Source organism: Herpailurus yagouaroundi, unplaced genomic scaffold (genome assembly GCF_014898765.1).
Source record: "Herpailurus yagouaroundi ecotype Mexico unplaced genomic scaffold, PumYag 29, whole genome shotgun sequence".
Lineage (NCBI taxonomy): Eukaryota > Metazoa > Chordata > Mammalia > Carnivora > Felidae > Herpailurus > Herpailurus yagouaroundi.
The window spans coordinates 86860937-86882606 of NW_024412377.1; the positions used below are offsets into that span (position 1 = coordinate 86860937).

At 35.0% G+C, this 21670-nt stretch overlaps 1 protein-coding gene across 8 annotated transcripts in view; it reads right to left on the reverse strand.

The window, feature by feature from the left end:
* ADGRV1 (adhesion G protein-coupled receptor V1) overlaps nucleotides 1–21670 on the reverse strand; it is a 607523-nt gene that overhangs the window by 501384 nt on the left and 84469 nt on the right. For all 8 annotated transcript variants that reach the window (XM_040448735.1, XM_040448763.1, XM_040448752.1 and 5 more), the window contains 10 exons: nucleotides 18278–18454; nucleotides 15935–16158; nucleotides 11720–11846; nucleotides 11437–11622; nucleotides 10507–10687; nucleotides 9611–9774; nucleotides 8404–8527; nucleotides 6919–7185; nucleotides 1244–1370; nucleotides 190–407 (listed from right to left, as the gene is read on the reverse strand). In XM_040448735.1, the coding sequence (XP_040304669.1) occupies nucleotides 190–407; nucleotides 1244–1370; nucleotides 6919–7185; nucleotides 8404–8527; nucleotides 9611–9774; nucleotides 10507–10687; nucleotides 11437–11622; nucleotides 11720–11846; nucleotides 15935–16158; nucleotides 18278–18454 (1795 nt within the window). The remainder of the gene's footprint in view (nucleotides 1–189; nucleotides 408–1243; nucleotides 1371–6918; nucleotides 7186–8403; nucleotides 8528–9610; nucleotides 9775–10506; nucleotides 10688–11436; nucleotides 11623–11719; nucleotides 11847–15934; nucleotides 16159–18277; nucleotides 18455–21670) is intronic.

Sequence of the window (21670 nt, forward strand, 5' to 3'; positions counted from 1 at the left end):
CAAGCCAAGACCACAAAATGAATGTTAAAAACAATGCTTCTATCAAAAAGGATATTTTTGACATTTAAAGTTGGACAATCAAGATACACTTACTTCTTCATTAATTGTATTTTTGGTACAGCTCTAATTACTTATGTATAAAACATCAAATTTCAGCAATAAAATAAAAAAGGTGGAAAAACACAGCACCTGAAATGTTTACAAGCTTTAAAATATAAAATTCATTGAATTCAGGAATTTTATCTGGAAAAGCATGGAGAATTATTGGTTTGGCTTCTTCACCATCCATAAAGTTAACAATCCCTGAAGTTTCATAGAACTCCTGTCCAGGCTGAAAAGCAGAATCATTCTCAAACAGCTGCCAAGCCACAGAAACATTGCCAAAGTGTCCGCGATGCCTCAAAATCCTACGTAACAAATTAAAGAAAATGAATTCTTATGAAAAATATATAAGTAGTGAATTTAACTCCAATGATAGCTTTCTGTGTTATCTCAGCAATAGACTTTTTCTATTTACCATCTTTAATATAAACCAGCCAGCTAATCCTTAGTGAGCACCCACAATTAATCTCATGGTAAGAGAATGAGGCAGAACTTTATTTTTTTATTATTTTTTTTAACGTTTTATTTATTTTTGAGACAGGGAGAGACAGAGCATGAACAGGGGAGGGTCAGAGAGAGGGAGACACAGAATCTGAAACAGGCTCCAGGCTCTGAGCTGTCAGCCCAGAGCCCGACGTGGGGCTCGAACTCACAGACCGCGAGATCATGACCTGAGCCGAAGTCGGCCGCTTAACCGACTGAGCCACCCAGGTGCCCCGGCAGAACTTTAAACAACAAAGAGAAGCCATCTTAAAAGTCATACTCTTCAAAGTACAAACTGAAGGGTAAATTCTAAACCCCATCGAAAAATATTTACAGAAGAACTGGCAAGAGTTCTTCAAAAGCAAAGGATGGGGTGAGGGTAGTCACATATCATTTGAAAGAAGAGTTGCAGAAGACCTTGGATAACTCAAGTCTCTCAGTCCTGATGATGGAAGCTGAGGTGAGGAGGGTACGGATAATAATTTCTGTTCACCAGCTAACGTGTTGTTTTTTGTTTTTTTTAAACAAGTGGCAACAGCATAAACAAAGCTTATCGTTCATTTTGAAATTTTGAAACATTAATAATATTTCAAATTTGTGCATACTTAAACGTTTTATTTTATCCAATTATGATTTTACCTTATTCAAATATGCTTACCAAAATGCATTAGTCTTTCCTTCTTCTACTGCTTTGTCTATGGGCTCCAGAGAAAAAATGCCATTTGGGTCATCATTAGCTTCAATTATCACTGTAGCTATTCCATATTGATATACTACTGTATCACCTAAATTAAAAAAATTAAAATAACAAAGAAGTAGTTAACTTGCTATTAAATTCATATTTTAAAATTAAGGAAAAGTTTATAATGAAGTTCAAATTTCAGCAAGAATTTCCACAATGAAGGTCATAAATAAAAGAGATGCCTAGATAAGTTTAATGTGACTTGTCTTTGTGGAAATGTTTAATTACAGAAGACCTACTTCACTGAAAAACATAGAAGATACTTTTCTTCACAACAGGAATATTGCTTTAGTAGTTTAATTAGAAATCAAAAACACAGCTTTATGTAATTCAAATTTTTGAGGTATATTCTTTCTTTTCATAAAAAGTGTGAGGATTACCCCATAACATAAAAATATTCCTGTTCAGGGGCACCTGGGTGGCTCAGTCGGTTGAGCTTCCGACTTCGGCTCAGGTCATGATCTCATGGTCTGTGAGTTCGAGCCCCGCATCGGGCTCTGTGCTGACAGCTCGGAGCTTGGAGCCTGCTTCAGATTCTGTGTCTCCCTCTCTCTCTCTCACCCTCCCTCATTCATGCTCTGTCTCAAAAATAAGTAAACATTAAAAAAATATATTCCTGCTCATATTAATTAGAATGGTCTGAACATTTCCCTTTTTAATATTAAAAATTTTTTATTTTAGAGAGAGTGCATGAACAGGGGAAAGGAGCAGGGCGGAGGGGGGTGGAGAGAGAGGAAGAGAATCTTAAGCAGGCTCCTTGCTCAGTGAGGAGCCGATGAGGGCTCAATCCCACGACCCTGGGATCATGACCTGAGCTAAAATCAGGAGTCAGATGCTCAGAATGAGCCACCCAAGGCATCCCTTGGGCATTTCCATTTATTTATATTTATTTTTTTAATATTTATTTTTGGGAGAGACAGAGAATGAAGACTTGGGGTGGTGGGGGAGGGGGTGGGAGGGGGAACGACACAGGATCCGAAGCAGGCTTCACACTGACAGGAGCAAAGCCAATGCAGGGTTCAAACTCACAAACTGTGAGATCATGACCTGAGCCGAAGTCAGACACTCAACTGAACGAACCACCCAGGCACCCCGTGTATTTTCCTGTAAGTCTCTGTTTTCAGGAAGCAGTTTGCTTCCTGAACAAAGCAATCTTTATGGTGTTGAACTTGATTCCTCTACTCCAATTCCATCCAAAGTGTGTCAGCACTGTTATTGACAATAACATTCTCATTATTTCCCAGAGATCTAAAGCTCTTTTCTGTTCCTGCTGTTCCCAAAGCAAGCAAAATCCTCCTTATCTTTACACTTGTTACTCCTCAGGACCCGGCTCAAGCGACACATCTTCCAGGAATTCTTCCTTGAATTCCAAAGTTAAGGTAAGAGAAGTTCCACCATGTTCCCACAGCACTTCCCACTTTGTCAGTGTATCATAACAATCATAGCATTAATTTAGTACACACACCCACACACACATACAATTCTACTGTGAGCTCCTTGGACAAATCCTTCTTAATCAATTCCATGCCCTGAAGAGTAGAGTTCCAGTAACTGGTACACAAAAGTTATTTATGAATGTTAGCTGAACTGAAAGAAATAAAACTTTTAAAATCAGATAAGGGCAACATCTAAAACTAAAATTACAGAATCAGAAATTAAATGCAGCAGACCAGCACATTAAAAAGAATTTACATCAATATACAACTGTACTCACACTTACTTTGATAATTAACCAATGGAAAGAGGGAAAAAATACTGTCTAGTAAAATAATTGTACAGAAAATGCTGACAATACAGAATAACCAAATACCTCAAAATATCGAATCATAAAAATCTAGGAAAAACAAAAACAATAAAATCTAATTTTGGCAGGATACTGATGCCATGTGCATTTGTCATACAACATATCACACGTGGTACTAAAAACTCATTCTGTCCCTCCACAGGGAGAACTGACAGTATTTAACAAGGGCTCTGAGCATGGCCATATCCTTTGATTCAATAATTCAATCTCAGGCCATATACTGTGAACAGTAACTATCAGGGACAAATATCCACTGCCAACACTAGGTCCTGTTAGAGATGCTACCCATTCAGCCCTCCTACCATTGATCCCTTCAGGGCTTGATGTGTTGACATCATAAAATAGGAGAGAAGAGTGGAAGAGAAAGAACTAAGAGGAGATGTAAAAGCACAAATTATGTCATCCAAGTCTTCATAGCTAAAGTCACTACGTCCTCAGATGCCATGACATCTGGGAAAATATTGAAAACAAATGCAGTGGCAGTGTACCTCAGGCCAGTCATCCAGTGACACCACTTCCTCCTACTTGTTCTCTCTCCAAATATCAAAATATATTTCCTCAATGATACATTTTACAAAATAAACACAGTCATTTCCTTGCATAGTCATGTTACATTCTCTGTGTAAGAGGTTTGGATGTTTTGGGGCACCTGGATGGCTCAGTCGGTTGAGCATCTGACTCTTGACTTTGGCTTAGCTCATGATCTCAGGGTTATGGTATCGAGCCCCATGTTGGGCTCTGTGCTAAGCATGGAGCCTGCTTAAGAATCTCCCTCTCTCTCTCTCTCTCACTCTCTCTCTCTCTCTCTCTCCCCCACTCCCCCATCCCTCCCTCTGCCCTTCCCCCACTTATGTGTGCATGTGTTCTCTCTCTAAACTTAAAAAAGAATAAAAAATTAAAAAGAGGTTTAGATATTTTGATCCACCATAATCATAGTGACATTTTGTTCCTGACAATAGTTGAACCCCAGTGACATTTTGACCCCAAAGATGTTTGGGATACAATAATTTTCCACAAAATGACACCAAATTAATAAATGGAATTAAGAACTTATTTCTACAGCAAACTATTAAGACCATGTCATTTCTTCATCATGACAGCAAAACTTTTTCACTTTTACATCACCAAGATTATTTTTGTCTATAGCAATTTCTTTCATTTAAATTTTAGGACAATTAATCAAAATGTTTCTGGTCTACATAATACCTGATTAATAATTGTGGGGGGTTTTCTGTAACTGTAAAATTTATTTTGTGGACATTACTCTACAAAGTTAATTTTTTCCTCATAAGATAAGAATTTTTCATTTTTACTTTTCTAATTTTCTTATTAAGTCGTGTGAAAAACAAGAAGGGAAACAGGAAGAGAGACACAACTGAAGAGAGATAAAGATAGGGAAAATGACAGAGAAACACAGCATAAACAAACAGTGATCTCTTTCTTTTCCTTTTCTTCTTTCTGAGTATTTCAGTCCAAAAGACACAAGGTAAAGCACAAGGCAGGCATTCACAATAAGGGCAGACGGTTATGGCATAACAGTGACCGGAGGCCATCTCCACAGAAGAAAACCTTGGTGTTAGATGTTGGAATCTGAGTGGAGTGGGAAGGTATCCACACAGGGAATTGGCCTAACATAGGAAGCTAGAAACCTAGAGGGGTAAGAAAGGTAACCTCCTTGTGTAAGGAGGATAAAAGAAGCAATGGGGAAAAGTGGTTACAGAGGGAATTAATCAAATAAGTAAATATATTAATGATAACAGCTTCTAAATTTAACAGTATCAGAGAAAGAAGGGACAAATATGGAAGGAAAGAAACCTGGAAGTTTATAACAAATCATTGAAATAGAAATAGAAATATTTGTATGAACTAATGGTTTTCACATAGTTGGATACAGAATTACAGATAGACAAGTGTGTGTGTGTATATAGAAATAGATACATAAATACATGCCTAATTTCTGTACACATACAGGGCCGAGGAGGAACATACGCTGAGAACAAATATGCCCACCTAACGCCCAGATTCTGGTTTCTAAAAAACATCCTTCACTGAAAGAAACCAGGCTTCTTGGAGAAATGACGAATTTCAGGGTTGTCACAGGAAAAGTATAAGATGAGTTTATAACAGCTTGCTGTGCCAGGAAGTAAGAAAATGCTCACAGAATAATATGGAACATGTCAAAAAGACAAAAAAGTCACCCTAAATAGGCTACCATTAGCCAAATCTGGGAAAATCTGACCACCAAAACAAATAATGACAGTGAAATATAACCCACTGTATTAAAATAAAATCATGAGTCAATACTGATATATAGATCAGTGAAAAAAGAATGAAAGTTTGGTGAGTTACAGGATATTTACTAAAGTGTGTTCCCCACAAAAATATTTATTAATTACAAAGAAAAAAGTACAGGGGCGCCTGGGTGGCGCAGTCGGTTAAGCGTCCGACTTCAGCCAGGTCATGATCTCGCGGTCCGTGAGTTCGAGCCCCGCGTCGGGCTCTGGGCTGATGGCTCAGAGCCTGGAGCCTGTTTCCGATTCTGTGTCTCCCTCTCTCTCTGCCCCTCGCCCGTTCATGCTCTGTCTCTCTCTGTCCCAAAAATAAATAAACGTTGGAAAAAAAAAATTAAAAAAAAAAAAAAAAAAGTACAGTAGAGAAGCCTGGCAGTCACCACCTAAATTATGGTCAAAGTAAACACTGCCATCAAGGGACAAAAAACAAAATCACGTGTCAACTGAAGAGATGGTTAAGAACACAGTATAACTTCTATGAAATTCCTGTCAATGATGTAAAACCTGAACCTAGTAATGGGGAAATATCAAACAAACCCAAAATGGGCGATGTTCTACAAAATAACTAGCCTGTAATTTCTATATTTCAACGGTCATAAAAGTCAAGGAAAGACTGAGGAGAACTACTCCAAATTGAAGAGATTAAAGAGACAGGACAACTAAAATCAATGCATGATTTATGAAAGGATCATTTTGCTAGAAAGGACATTATTGGGACAACTGGAGAAATCTGAATGGGGTCTGAGGCAATGACTACATTAATGTTATATTAATGGTTACACTACATTATGGTTATATTGTGGTTATGTAAGAGAGTGTCCTTGTTTGTAGAAAAAATGCACTAATGTATTCAGGGGTGATGGAGTATCCTATCTTCAACTTATTCTCAAAAGGTTCATAAAAAACTAGCTCTTTGTACACTTAAAAGAATAAATGTAGAAACAAGCTATAGCCTCACCAATTGACTAAAGGTGATATCAGGACCCAAACAGTGGGGTCCAAACATCCTGCTTCATTTATGGTATAGAGAAGAAGAAAGAGCCTATCTTTTCCTTCTTGCACAGTATCATTCATCATGGCTATACCTTCAGAGAATTATCAAACAGCCAGTTGTATTCAGCCATCTACAGACTGCAGCTTCCTGGCCAGTATGTCCAACACCATGCTAGAATGGCAAGGGGTTACAGATACTGATTCCCTAAGCCCTTGGGTTACTAAACAAGGCTGAGGGTAGCTTTAACTAGAAGATTTCTATTCCTTACATAGTATCACAATTTTATACATGTGCCACATTGTGAAAAAAATTAAAAATAATGCCACAGAGTATACCAGGCACATGAAGATTCAACACGTATATTCTTCATTCTTTCCCTCAAAAAAGCAATAAAAGAAACAATTCTGCTCTTGAATAGTCATAGATGACAGTTACGTACTTATTGTCATCTTGATAAAGGTACTGAAACAACAGATCCGCCATAAAAATATAATTTATTTACCTGTTGAATTAAAGAGGATTATATAAAAAGACTCATCTGTTTCTGGGATATCATCTTCATTAATGAAGACAGATATCCTCTGCTTCCTATTTCCAACCGCAAAAACGAGCGCTTTTCCCTTTTCAACAGGAACAAAGTCTCCCTCTCTTGCGGTAGCCTTCCCATCCATGGTAGCATATTGGACAGTGCAGGCAACATCCACAGATCCATTTCTGAGAACTGTAAAGTTAGCAGTCTCACCTTCCTGAACTCTCACCACACGAGGTTCTGAAATATTTATGAAGAAAAGAAGGAACATGTGAGCTTTTCTGATCCCATCTACATATCTTCAAATCACTTTGTTTCTCCCTGCCCAAACAAGAACTGTCCTCCATTGTATCTTTGCTTAAAGATTCAACTCTATTGCCAAGTCCTACATGAAGCCTCTTCTGATTACTTCTAGGTTAGTAACCTTCCCCTTGCCTTCATTCCTACAGAATTCATGGTCTTCAACTCTCAAGCTGTCAGTAAATTACATGCTGAATCCTCTGCCTACTGTTTCATATACCTCATATCCAAATTCAGGTTGTAAGTTCCTTGAGAATAAGCCCAGCTATCTTACGTTCTATTTTTGCCACAGCAATTAGCAGAAGGCTGAACACAGGACTAATTCATTATGTACATGTTATCTGAATGTTAAGAATAGTCATCAATAAAATTCAAGAGCTTTAAAAGATTCCTGCAGTTATAAATTGAATGGCTTGCAAAAAAAGGTTTAAGAAAGAATTAGACACCAATTAAGCTCACAAATCAAACTAAAAAAGGTCAACTGCAGAGAACAAACCAATGGTTCCAGGAGGCAGAGTGGGAAGGTAGGGATTGGGGATAAAATAGGTGATGGGGATTAAGGAGTGCCCTTGTCACAATGAGCATGGGGTGTATATCGAAGTTTTGAATTACTATATTGTATACCTGAAAGTAATATCACACTGTACATTACCTATACTGGAATTAAAATTACAATGAAAACTAAAAACTGTCTAGAGTCCCCAAAAAGACTTCTAAAGAAAATTAAAATGCAAAAAATAGGGAATCCTTAATTTACAGATCCAATAAAGATTAGTTATTACAGTAAGTGAGCATCCATTAGGCAAATAATACCCAGACCCTGAACTGGCTACATTGTGTACTGGAAGAAGTTTCGTGAAGAGTGCTCTTTACTGCACAAAGGCAAAAGAAATACCTTGGAATCTGAAGGCAGAGGGAGAACAAAGCTAGTAAAAACAGTACTTGTTTTATTTTCTTTTTCCTTCCGACAACCTTTAAAAACATTTCTTAAAATATCAAACAGATTAAATAATGATCATTCAAACAAATCAAGAAATCATATTTAAATAAGCATCAGTTGTGCTTTCTTGAAAATGTTCAGTTAAAAATGTTACTGAAGACATATCTATCTACTGTTTAAAAAGATGTGAAGTCACTCAAAAAAGACTGAAATACCACCTGCAAAATAAATGGGGTCATCATTTCTTCTAATCCTCAGAGTTGCAGCAGTTCTATTTCCTATTTTAGCTCCTCCAGTGGCATTAAGTAGAGTGATGGTGAATTCCTCCATTTCCTCTGGAATCTTGTGGGAAACGTTATACATGTTTTAAGTCAGGTGATTTGCACAAACAATTCTATACTACAGTCCTAAATTATTTTTTATCTTTTAAAAAATGACTCTATTAATGGCAGTACTAACGTTCACTGCCATTTGAGGCAGAAGCACCCTAATGATTCAAGTAGGATTCAGACCCAAAAAACATTTTAATATGCATTTCATCCAAACAGCCATTTTATTCTAACTCATAAAATTTAATAGAAATCCAGTTATTTTGTTTTATATATGCTAAAAATATAAATACTACACAGCTCACATTATTTCTATAAGAAGATATGTGTCGTTTACCAAAAAAAAACAAAAAGGCCAGAAAAATAACTTTTGGATGCATTTAGAACAGAGGTCATAATAGTAACAACAGTGTGGCTAGCTCTCAAAGGCCTCTCACAAACCTTACTGAAGCTTCACCCATAAAGACCTCATTCTCATGTCCTACCAAGATGAGATTCCCTACCATCTCTGAGTCTATATAAATCCATAGGTGAACACCATTTCTCTTTCATTTCATCCATGCAAGCTAGTGTTCTCTGCATCCTAAAATGGAAGCATGTTGGAAGTCTTTCTCTCAAGGAACAAGCCTGAGGGAAAGTAAACAGGCTTCGTGACTGTTTAAAGCACAGCTCAGCTCAGAAAAGTCCACTACCATTGTTACTAAGTTCTTTCTCTTCACTACCAATAACATGAGCACCACTCTGGGTCCATGATCCATCTGGTCCTTTGTTCCGATTCTGAGAATGCACCAAGAGCATACTTAATAGATGGTACACCCTTGTCTTCAAAGGCCCAAAGCATAAGCGGCACATTTAACCTCAACCTAACCTCGACACCTGTGCATGTTACTGGCAAGCGTGAGTTCTAAGAGTTAAAAATGCCTTCAGGGAAACAAAAAGTATTTCTCTTTTGGTGTCTATTCAGACATTATCATGCCTGCATTCTTTTTGTCATATCTTCATGACAAGATGTATTGCCAGATGATTAATTATTAAATAAAAACTAATTATTAAGCAATGACAACACATAAAGAGAGTTAATATATGCAACATTTACCTCATCTGGAAGGGAATAAATGGTGATATTTTTCGAAAATTCCTGATCTCCAAAGAAAATAGTCCCTTGGACAGGAAACACATCTTGTGTAAAGTCTGGACAAACCACCCATGATACACTAACAACACCAAAGTTGCCTCGATTTCTTACTACATCATAAACAGCTGTGAAATACAAATGTGTATAATATACATGAATATATATTGAACAATTATAAAATAAGTAAAGAAACTGCTTAAAAAACAAAAGTAAATATAAGACCTCTTTTTAATAAAAGCCAATCATTTGCTTACATGGGTTCAAAGTATGTATCTAAATGTGGTAACCTAGTTTTCTTTCTGCAGGTATAAAATCTGTGCAATAAATGGACTTGATCTTATTTACCACAGTTCAGGGATTTAAAAGTCATTCACCACAGGGAACAAAATGGTGATTAATCAGGTTCACCTATCATAAAGTTCTAAAAGGATATTTGCTAAAGCTGCTAGAGGAAGCTGTACACTCAAAAGTAATTTTTTCACCTACACAGACGCTGCTCTAAAAATAAGCTCCTTCTCATTTCATGCCACTGCACTTAGCTCCCAAGCACTAATTCTCAGTTTTAAAGTCTCTCCTATTTGAATCCTATTGTTCGGATTCTACCACATGTGGTTAACTGAAATCAAAATATAACTGAGACCATCATTATCATTACATCATTATCATTACAATACTAAGGTAAGAAATAAAAATAGGAATCCTAAACGTCATTTTTAAAAACACCAATGTCTGCACTACATGTAATTTTAAGGCAGATGGACAAGTAAAAATAACTATTTGCTAAAGAAATAAAATAAAAAGTGGTTAATTTCCTCTTTAGTAAATAATACTAGAATATGAGAAACAGAACAAATTACCACTATAGGTATCGTCTCCTTTACTTTCATTGATCATAACAATTAGATCCTCAGAAACAAACTCTATAATCCCATGAGGATCGTCGTTTTTTAGAATTGTTATGTTGACAACCGTGGCACTTCCCAACTTGCTTTCCCGTTCACCATGGCTGCTGAGGACCACCCAGTAGTGTTCATCCAACTAAAGTGAACATGTCAAATTAGGAAAGATATGAAGTTCAAATATTCAAAGCAAATAAAATACAGATAATCAGAAATACTACTACTACCTATTTTTCAGAAACATACCACTCACTGAGAAAACAAAAGCGCTAATATTATTTCTAAAACAATTGTTTAACATTCTCCTGTCAGGTAAGGGAGACATCAGATATAAAAGTACATATTATCCAAAAAGAGAAAAGAGAAGCCATGAGACTATACTGAAACAGTAAGAAGGCTTGGACATATCACTGATGATCTAGTCATTTAAACTAGCACATGTAAATAAAATAAAATTAATTTCAAAGCTACATACACTCTGGTGTGCAAACATGCTGGAACAATATGTGGTTCCATTAATACAAAACTTAACTTTATTTCCTTTAAAAATGTGATTTTACAGAAACACTTCAAACCCATATCACTACACGTTCAAACAGGTTACATACAATAAGGCTTAACATAAGTAAACTTATGAAAACCAATCACTGAAAGTTTCAGATCATTTGGTATTTCTTTATGTAGGACAAACATGCAATTCAAAGTTGAATGAATCTTCTTTTGCTTTTTAAACTTGTTTTTCTTTTCTTTTCCAAACATAAATACTTCTCAATCTTTTCTTGCTCACTTCCATTCCTCTATCTCCTTGTCAATGTTCAAAATATCTACACTCATAATGTACTAGATACTATCAGCTTTCCACAAAAGCACAAGAAAAAAATCCTGTACCTCTGGTATCCCATCCAATCTTGATAACAATGTGATTACGATCTCTCGTTCCCCAGGTTTAAATTCTAGCACCCCTGTGTTTCCGTAGAATTCATTGCTATCTCTCGGCTCTACTCGGTAGTGTAGAAACTGCTTAACCAGAGCTCCCCTGGATCGGGTGATACGGAGCTCTACAGATTCCCCTTCCTTAAAAAAAATGAAAATCCACAAAAGTTCAAATCCATCAAGACTGTTCTCCTCGAGTTGTGAGTACAGAATAGATGGAAGTTTCTCTAATACTTACTTTTATAACATAGGGTCCTCTAGATGTAGGAGAAAATTCAAAAACTCCCCCAGGATCATCATTTTCCAAAATAATTAGGTCACGGCTAGTATATCCAGATTTTAGCACTTGATTTTCCACACTGACCCTGTAAAAGGCAAAGGGGAGAAAAATTTTGTAGCCTTACTTATAATATTTACAACACTTTCAGAAAATGAATATGAATGTTACTAGGAGTTAAACTGAATTTAAGTGTATTAAAATCACTTAGGATCAAAATAGTTTTACGCATAACATTTATGGAAGAATTTCTATTTCTGAATTCTTTATATCTTTCATATTTGACTGAAATCGCATGTTGCCTAAGTACACCAAAAATACAGTAATCAAAGGCAATAAATATATTTTTATAAAGTACCAAATCTAGAAATTTGTTCACAGTTTTAGAAAAATTTAATTTGTAACATGTAGTTAGAAAATATATTTAAATAAAATTGTTTTGACTTTACATACACTTGAATTTTTTTTTAAATAACTCATGACATTAGATTATACTAACTAAATAAAAGTTGGGTAACTGCATGGACTAAAGCAAACCACAGAGGTAAAAAATAAATGAAATTATGATTAGATTTTAGAAATATTTTGTGACCTTTCATATGGTTCTATTCACTTCAATTTTAACCTCCTAATTTTTTGTTATTATATAAGAAAATATAGGACATACACCAAAAAATATGGAATAGAATGGAACTGAGATGTATGACTTGGTAAACAATTCCAATACATCTCTCAAAAGAACATATTTAAAACCAGATTATTTTTTTCATTTCTGGTTTTTATGCTCAATGTGTAATTAGAATGATCAAAGGGACTGGGAGGCAAGGCTCTGGGGGTTTAAAAGCCAGCATACTCTGAGAATTCTCAATCCTGCAATCTGCTCTAAACCTTCCCAAATGTCACTGTCTGCTAAACCAAAAAGTACTCATGATCAGACCTCAAAATTACAATGAAGCCACAATTAATACGTAGAAAAGACAGCTCACTTCCTACGTAAAAGAGAATCAGAATTAACATCCTTCTCTAGCTTTTGGATATCGGACAACCAACACCTAGCATACTCGTGGCCACAGAAGAGACAGTCCAAATAATAGGACAGCTATTTGTTATACTATTAATGCAGTCATATGATTTTCATAACAAATCTGCCCATATTTCATACACGCTCCTCTTACCATTAGAAAATGAAACTACACACAAAACATGCACAGGCATCAAGCAAAATTTCTCAAGACCTGTGGACATGCAGAACCACAGCCTTGTCCAAAACAATGGCTGGAAAAGCAAAAGGTTGAAAAACCAAAACCAAAAACCAAAAACAAAAAAAACCCAGTCATTATTTTGTACACTTACCCAAAAAACACGACAAACCTTTTGGTTTCTACCCTGTCAACACAGAAAGAAGTATGGGAGGGACGAAAAAGGAGACAGAGACACCATTTGCCAAAATCTCACTAATACTGCTAGGAATTTGAATGACAGAGTAAAAATAAAGCTAAAGAAAGCCTTTCATTTTTCCCCCATGAGCCAGTAATGTACACTTTATGGGAATTCTGCACATTGGTTTCTTTGCTATTGACAAATGCTAGCAAGAGGTTCAGCAGTTCCCACTTGGGAAGGATGACCCCATGGCCAGCCAGCATGTCAACACCCATTGAAGACATTCCTTTCCAGGCCTGCTCCAAGGCACGGAGGCCTGCCAAGCACTGTGCATGCTCACAGACCGCAGCAGCTGAGCAAATCTCATTCAGCCTGACTTATAATTACTTAGTAGCTTTAATGAGGTTTTTAAAAAAACAAAAATCTTTGTCCTCAGATCTAAAGCCAACTGTTCTTTGAAAAAATTAAAACTCTATAAGCAAAGAAATACATACCTTTCCATTTGCATAGAAATATATTCAAGAAGCCATAAGACAGCAGTTTGTCTTTTAATTTTGACAACTATTACTTACAAAGAACTTAGTATCAGGAAATCTAAATACTTTCAAATATACAATGTATTGCATTTTCAAACAGCCTCAAAAAACACATGTCAACATGCACAATACAAGGGCTTCATTTTTAAAGTCAAATAACATTGTAAAAATGGGGTTATACACCACATATACAAAAAGTTTTCTGAAATAAATTGGAAAAATAATTTCTTTTTCTGATTTGGGGAAAACTAAACAGTAAAATATTTTTTACCTGATAAGATATTGAAAACATCATAAACTGTTTAACTCCAGAGCAACTTTTATCTGTACTACAGAGAACTTGTATTTGAATTTGACTTTAGAGAAAGTGTATAATGTACCACAATAAAGTGTTAATTATTTTTGTTGCACTATTATATCATAACGTAATAATACTACCATTCATTCTTTCATTTTAGTTTTGTTAAAAATTTGCAAAAGTGAGATGGAGGTTTTGGTAAAATATATTATTTCCACTCAAAGATTTTATTCTCATATTTATTTAATTAAATATGTCTTAGAACACTCAAAGGTACTTTGCACATTCTTGTTCATGCACAACTAATACAAGTAAGCACTAGTTGCTAATTGAATTAAAATATTTTAATATAAAATTGAAATAATTTCCTGTATTTGAAAAGAGAGGAACTAATAATTCCTGAAATTCTCTACTCCATGATTTGTACTTCTTGTGTATTGTTTTTGCTGATGGGAGACAGAGAAATAAACACATAAAAATTATATTTAATTAAAGGTTTATATTATAAAGTTAAAATTGACTATTTTGATGGAATTATAGTCACTATAAACTTTCAGAGATGAAATTTAAATAATTCTTTAAACATTTGGCCAAAGTGGAAACTCATTAACAATTTCTATGAACTGCTATATGTCTGGTTTATAACTGCTGTTCATTTTCTTTCAGTTTATTTTTGAAGACTGTCTATTGATTTAAGAAGTACTCAAACCTAACTAAGAGAAAAAGAATGTAAGTGAAAAAATAATCATTTTCAGTTTTCATTTACATTACATTTCACTGATTTTCTTGAGTCATTTGAAATACCTTTCCATAAGATTTAATGTGAAATACGTATTTAAAACATAAGTCATTTGGACAGTGTGAGTGTTGCATTTGGTTTTTGCTTTTTTGTTTGTTCACTTTGTTGTTGTTTTGTTACTTTTAACGTAAAAAAGTACACATAAAACGGTTATGAAAACAAAATGCATAGCAGACATTCTGTAAATTTATTCCGTACATTCTTATTTTTCCTCAACATAAAAATAAAGAAGAGCTACTAATCAGGTTTATGGAATATGTTTACACAAAATACCTACACAGAAAAACCTAATGGTAAAATATAGAGGATCAGGGCTTCCATAAAATAATGATTGCTATTTCACTCCTGATTCATGTAATATAAGATAATGTCAATTAAATTTATCTGTGGATTTTATTGTTTATAAAATATGAATTTTACAAAGCCCTCCAATCACACTAACCCCCTCTAATATGTATCAACTTTAATATAGGGAATTACAGTACATAAGATTGATCTTGATTTTTTTTAATTAACTGACATCAGTAAATACAGTATTCTTTTTCATTTTTGGAGATTTTTTGAATTGCTTAAAAAAAATTCTCTTTAGGAGACTGTAATATTTTCCTAATACCAATTATCCACTGAGAAATATTAAGTAAATTCTCATTATTACAGAAGAATACCTCTTAAATTTGTACTTTTGATTCTCTAAAAATATAAATACTATTTAGCATTCACATTCTATGCTAAAAGAGAATTTCATTATATAAAGATTAACGCTTTCTTTTTACTCACTCAAAATAAAGCTCTAATCCTCTCCCCTGTTGAAAATGAAGCCAACAGAGCTGTTTGCTTAACCTAACATTTTAGATTTGTTGCTGCCTACTTTTTTAATATAGCAACCTATTAGCTATGCTTATGATGTATCTGATACCTTTCATAAATTTTCCCTGTAATGTTTCCTCATAATGAATAGCAGGGTAAAAGTTCACTATGTCATAACACTCATAGTTGCCATCAACAAAAAACAAAACGTCAGAAGAGGAGCAAAATGTTATCCACTCAGTTTTTTCTTTTTACTTTATATGGAGGAAATAATTAAAACAAAAAATTATTTCAGAGACCTTGAACATATAACATATACATGTTACTAAATAAACATAAACTAAACGGGTTATTACCTGTCTAGAAAAAGTGTTACCGTCTCATTCATTTCCGGTGTATCATCAGCTTTGACCGTAATGTTGATTGTTGTGTCACTTTGCCCAGATAAAAACACAACAGAGCCATTAAAGGGACCTATATCGTCCAGGGTCACTGCTTTTGAATTAAAGCCAGAGGGCTTCAAACTCCAATAGACAGTAGCCTGGCCATCAGTTCCATCTCGATGTAAGGGAATGTAGACCTTATACAAAGAAAAAAAATGGAACAATTTCTTCTGAAACATATGCTAACAAATTATATAAGCTTTCAGTTAGGGCATGCACATGTTATTATGTGAATTATGAATATATGCATTCTGCATAGAGAAGCCAACTATTAGAAGACATTAAAAATACAACTGAACAAGCCTTCTGTTTAAGCATAAAAATAATTTTACATATAGTTAATTCTTAATAGTATTTGCTAATCAAATTTATCTACAAAATTGCTCCCACCCAAAAGTATCCCTAACCTGGGATTTGTCTTAATAAAAAGAAAAATATTTTAAAAGTCAAAAAATCATGAAAAACAGAACAATCTGCCTGAAGAATACATTTCCACTGCAGTTTCTCTGAAAAAAGAATTAACGTAATATCACAATATAAACTGAAAAATGAGCTTTTGTAAGTAAAACTAGAAAAATTATGTGAGAGGCATCCTAAAATGATGAGGGCAAAAATACAAAGTAATACCATAAATAAATGTTTCTAACCCACACAATAAATGCAGTAGAAACAAAATCAGATACTCAAATCATAATTCTGGGTTACTCTGGACAAGTTACTTAACCTCCCTGACCTCAATTTCCACAAGTGAAATGAAGCTAGAGTTTCCCTATTTTGTAAGTTTGTGGAGAGGATTAGAGTGCCTCTCCATTGTAGGATCTAAATAAAGGATATTATAATAATTCTGAAACAAATTATATTTGGTAGTTTTAAGTGTAGTATATTTCAAATATACATAATAAAAGGATAAATTATAGATAATGATAAAGTTTTTTCAAATAAAGAATATAAATGAATACCTAATGGTAGATATGCCATTTTTTAAGCTCCTAAAAAAGGTACTTTCTTTGTTCTTTGCTTTTTTAATACATCTCATCTTGAAAAATGGAAGATATTTTCCTCACTAACCATTCTGCTAATTTGACTAGCAATAGTCAGGGCTGGAGACTAGGGAGCAAAATAAGATATTTAGGGAAGACAAAAAAAATTAACAAAGGGCTGAGCCTTTTAATCACCCTGAAGAATGGGTGTGGCCTGGGCTACAGATGAAACTCAGAGAAACAGAACCAAGGGAAATTTCCACCCTTTCTGTTTCCCAGAAGAAGAATTCAGGTTCATAGAGCCCAAAATTTTCCCTCAAAACTTACTTCTCTCAAGGGAAAAATATGAAATGGTACAATGACAGATGAATGAAAGAAAGCAATCCACTCTTTAATTTTTTTTTTTTTTTAGTTTTTAGAAGGAAATAGAGTATTAAGAAAAAATATAAAAAATCACAACCATCTTAAAAAATTAGCTTCTCTGCCTATTTATAGAATGAAATATACAAACAAAGGAAGTTGCAGACACGCCATTTTGACATGAAGCTTTGATAACAAAAACAGTTATCTTCTTTTCTGATCTGAACCCCAAACTACTTTAAATCAAACAGAAGTGTGAGAGACTTGGAAAGGGTCTCAGGGATAGACTGTGACTCAGAAAATGGTAAAGCTGAAGGTTAGAGCCATCCCTGGAGAGAAGGCAGGAAAATTCAATTAGGGTAGGGAGCAGGTAGGGGTGCTGAATATATGAGTATGCTTTTGTGTGTGTGCGCATACACAAAAATTTACCCATATATATATTATAAAATTCCTAGGATTTGGCATTCCACTACTTTACCACCATCACTTCCATCACCAAGCAGAGAACCCAAGGCAGCCACCCCAGTCCTGCCCCAGGAGGCAAGCATAAGGAATGCTAAGAAATGGAACAGGCCAAGGATACCTGAGGTACACATGACTTGGCAACAAAAAAATATATTTGGCTATCACTCTGTCAAATGTCATAGCACTACCTAAAAGTAGCCACGTCAAAATACTCAATTCTGGCCATGAGTGATTAATTCTAATTTTATTTTTTCAAATATGGCAAAAGATGATGGAAAATCACATCCTCATCAGTTATTTATATCAAATGACATATTGAAGACTTGCTGTAAATGCTGGTGCTTTTCAAGATCTGTTGCTTTTGTATGTTAATACTAAAAAAAAAAAAAATAGCATGTGTGCATTATCTCAAGACTCATTAGGCCCCATCAATGAGAATAAGCCTACTTACCACTTCAGCAGCAGAATCTTCTGGTTCATGCAAAATGATTGGAAGGTTGCTAATGAAGCCAATTTCTCCATTTGCAATGTCCGGAGTAACCTCTAAAGAAATATTTTGGATTTTCCCAAATCTAGGACTTATAGGTGGGATTGGGGGAATTATGTTCACCAACTCCACAGTTTCCAACTATAATAAACAAAGAAACAAACACAATGAAAAATTTTAAAGAACAGAAATTTTTAAATTGAAAAAAAAAAGTCATAATAGCACGGGGCTCCAAAGTAAATACAGCTAAAGTTCACAAATAAACTTGGTAATTTCACCTCCTCTTTCATTCACCATCCTATTTCAATCTCCTGCACTGGCTTCTTGGGCTCTTTTTGCTCTTCAGTTATTATCCCCAAGGTTCTTCCTAAGCCCTTTATCTTATAATTTCATACACTCTCCTTAAAAATCCCTAGATCTCTCCTTCAAATTCTAAATCTTTATAATCAACTGTCACAGGACATCATCTAAATGTCACACAGACACCTTATAGACAGAATGTCCAAAATAGAAATCAGTATCTCTGTTCCATGTCCCGTCACCACTAACATCACCAACACTGCCATCTTCTTTACCTCCTTATCACTTATACCCAACTATCTTGACTTTAAAGCCAAATAGAGTTGCCCATATCTCATTCTTCTCTTCCACTCACCACACTGGCAATCAGTCACCCACTCCCCCTTCCCTGACAGAGAAAATTCAGTATCAGAAGATCATTCAGAACTCCAAATGTAACTTAACATGTATTTCTGTTCAAAGAAAAACAGCCTACGTATAACACAAATTATCCCTGTATGTACTTAATGAACATGGCCACTAGAATAACTTTCATGGTATTCTTCTCATCTAGAATGGCCTCTCATCATCTCACAAGTCCAAAGTGTACCTACTCTTTCTTAAACACCAGTCAAATCTCCCTCTCTTTCCAGAAGATTTCCTGGTATCTACAGTCATCTTTATTCTATCTCTTTCTGAATTTCTACTATTAACCTCACTAAACTTAGAACTTTATCATAAATTTCACATGTTTCTTGCTCATCATTTTATGCACTCCAGACTTTTACTTTCCAGCAAAGTCCTTGTGAGTCTGTGGTCTTCTCAGCCTTTTCCCAGCCATGACATAGACCCAAAACTGCAGCTGAGACACAGTAAATGTTTGTCGACTCATCCCTCCAACACAGGATGAGCTCTATAGGAATCTTGGTATATTACAAACCTTCAACATCTTAATATTCTAACTTTCCAAAATTCAGCTGATCAATCCATGCAGTGTTCACTTGAGAAGTATAGCAACAGACAATCACTACAAGACTGGAAAAATCATAGAGATTTTAAGTTGAAAAGCAATTTTGAACTTAGTAAGACATTATGGACCTCCCACTCTATAGAGCCCTCTTAGGCTTTGTAATGTGGAAACGATGCGAGTAAGTACCACCAGAAGAGACTTGCAATTTAAGATGATTTTCCACAAGTGGACAGGACTAATTCTGATCCGACATACAACCTCACGTTTTATGATAAACAATATATATTTTATAGAGCAAAAGTAAACGCTTTTAAATGTCATACATTTTGTTTTAAAAATCACATACAGGAAGACAAAGATAGGAAAAATTCCATATTTGGTAAATAAGTCATTTGAGTAAAAGAAAACAAAGAAATCAGATTGACCAATTCTCCCGCAAATATGGTATGTAGACTAATTCAAGTAAAATAGAACATGTAAGTATACTGCATTTACTTTATAAAATAAATACAATGTAAAGGTAAACAGTAAAAGCCACATAACTGTCATTCTTTCTAGAGAAAAGGATTATATATGTGCACATATAAATTACTATTTATCTTAAAAAATATCACAAAGAAGAAACACATAAAATTTGTATATTTGAATCACATATAAATATAAGTGCATTGCTTGAAGGCAAAGATGTTTCTAAAATATATGGCCATGTGTGAGTCAGTATGTGTTTGTAAATGAACAATCTCATTCCCATACGCTCAGAAAGAGCTAAACTAATAATACTGTTTATATCAAGAAAAAAAACTCAATGTATTTTTCCTTCAAAACTTTCTAAAAAGAAGGAAAATAAGTCATAGCTTACATTTATCAAAAAAGCTACAGAATTCATTCTAAATATAATATTTTTGAAAACACAAAGAAAGAAGATATAGAAGGCTATGAAATGAACTGATCCAAAGGAAAATGCTAATTTTCCAAGGCTTATTTCCTAGTCTCTAAGCCTTTTTGTCTGGGTTCCTTAAGCATCTGCTAAATCAAACTGCCCCATTCACAAAGAGTCGTTCTTTGCTTTCAGATGGTTTGCAACTGGGACAGCACATTAGCAAACCCTATGCCTGCCAAAAGTTGTATCTCAGACTAATGTACTCAGCTGAGAGGGTTGGTGAAGAATGAGGAGCTCATGTCTCAGATTCTCCTTTCTTCACTTTCATTCAACTTTCCACACAGAGTCTGATGCCTCCTATTCTTGAGTTGCTCATCCATTATGTACTATACAAACTATACAACCTTCTAATTTCCACCAGCCTTCCACAACCTACAGCTGTTTTGAACCTTGAGGAATTGTGTCCGTGACTAATAATGTCTCTTTCGCCCTATAGTGTTAAATTAACTGTCTGTGCTGTAAGACCTTTTGTTTTTTAACTGAATACAGAAGAGATAAAGAATTGAGTCTGGAATTAGTGGTGCAAACAGATTTCTAAACTGGCATCACCAAAATTCAGACATTATACACTTCTTCAAGCTTTTCCTTACTTTTCAAGTATCATCAAGAAAGGAAATTCTGTCACGTTCGTATGGAAAGATGAAAAATAGCTTGGATAAAAGCTTACTAATATTGGCGCAGACCCTATATAGATATAGGGTCTATATCACAGTAAAAAACTAGTTTTGAGGAAGCATGAGGAAAAAAATCAGAAAGCTAAAAAGGGCACAGAAAAGTTGTCTACGACTCAAGATCAACTTTACTGCATCATCAGTCCCAAACTGAACTCCTGCCACTACACTATTACCATGATGCCAGGAGGACCAGGCCTCCATGAAAGCAAAAGTAACTGTGTAAAACTTCTGCTCATTTCACTTGGGATAATAATTCGGTTCACGTATCATTTGTGCCCTGTGCAAGACTGGGGGCAAACAGAGGGAGAACTGAATACTGACATACACTGAAACATATGTTATGAATTTAAATGTTTGTGTTCCCCCAGAATTCACATATTGAAAACCTAATCCCCAGTGAGATGGCATTTGGAAATGGGACCTTTGGGAGATAAGTGGGTCATGGAGTAGAGTTCTTGTGAGATTAATGACCTTATATGAAGGGACATCAAAGA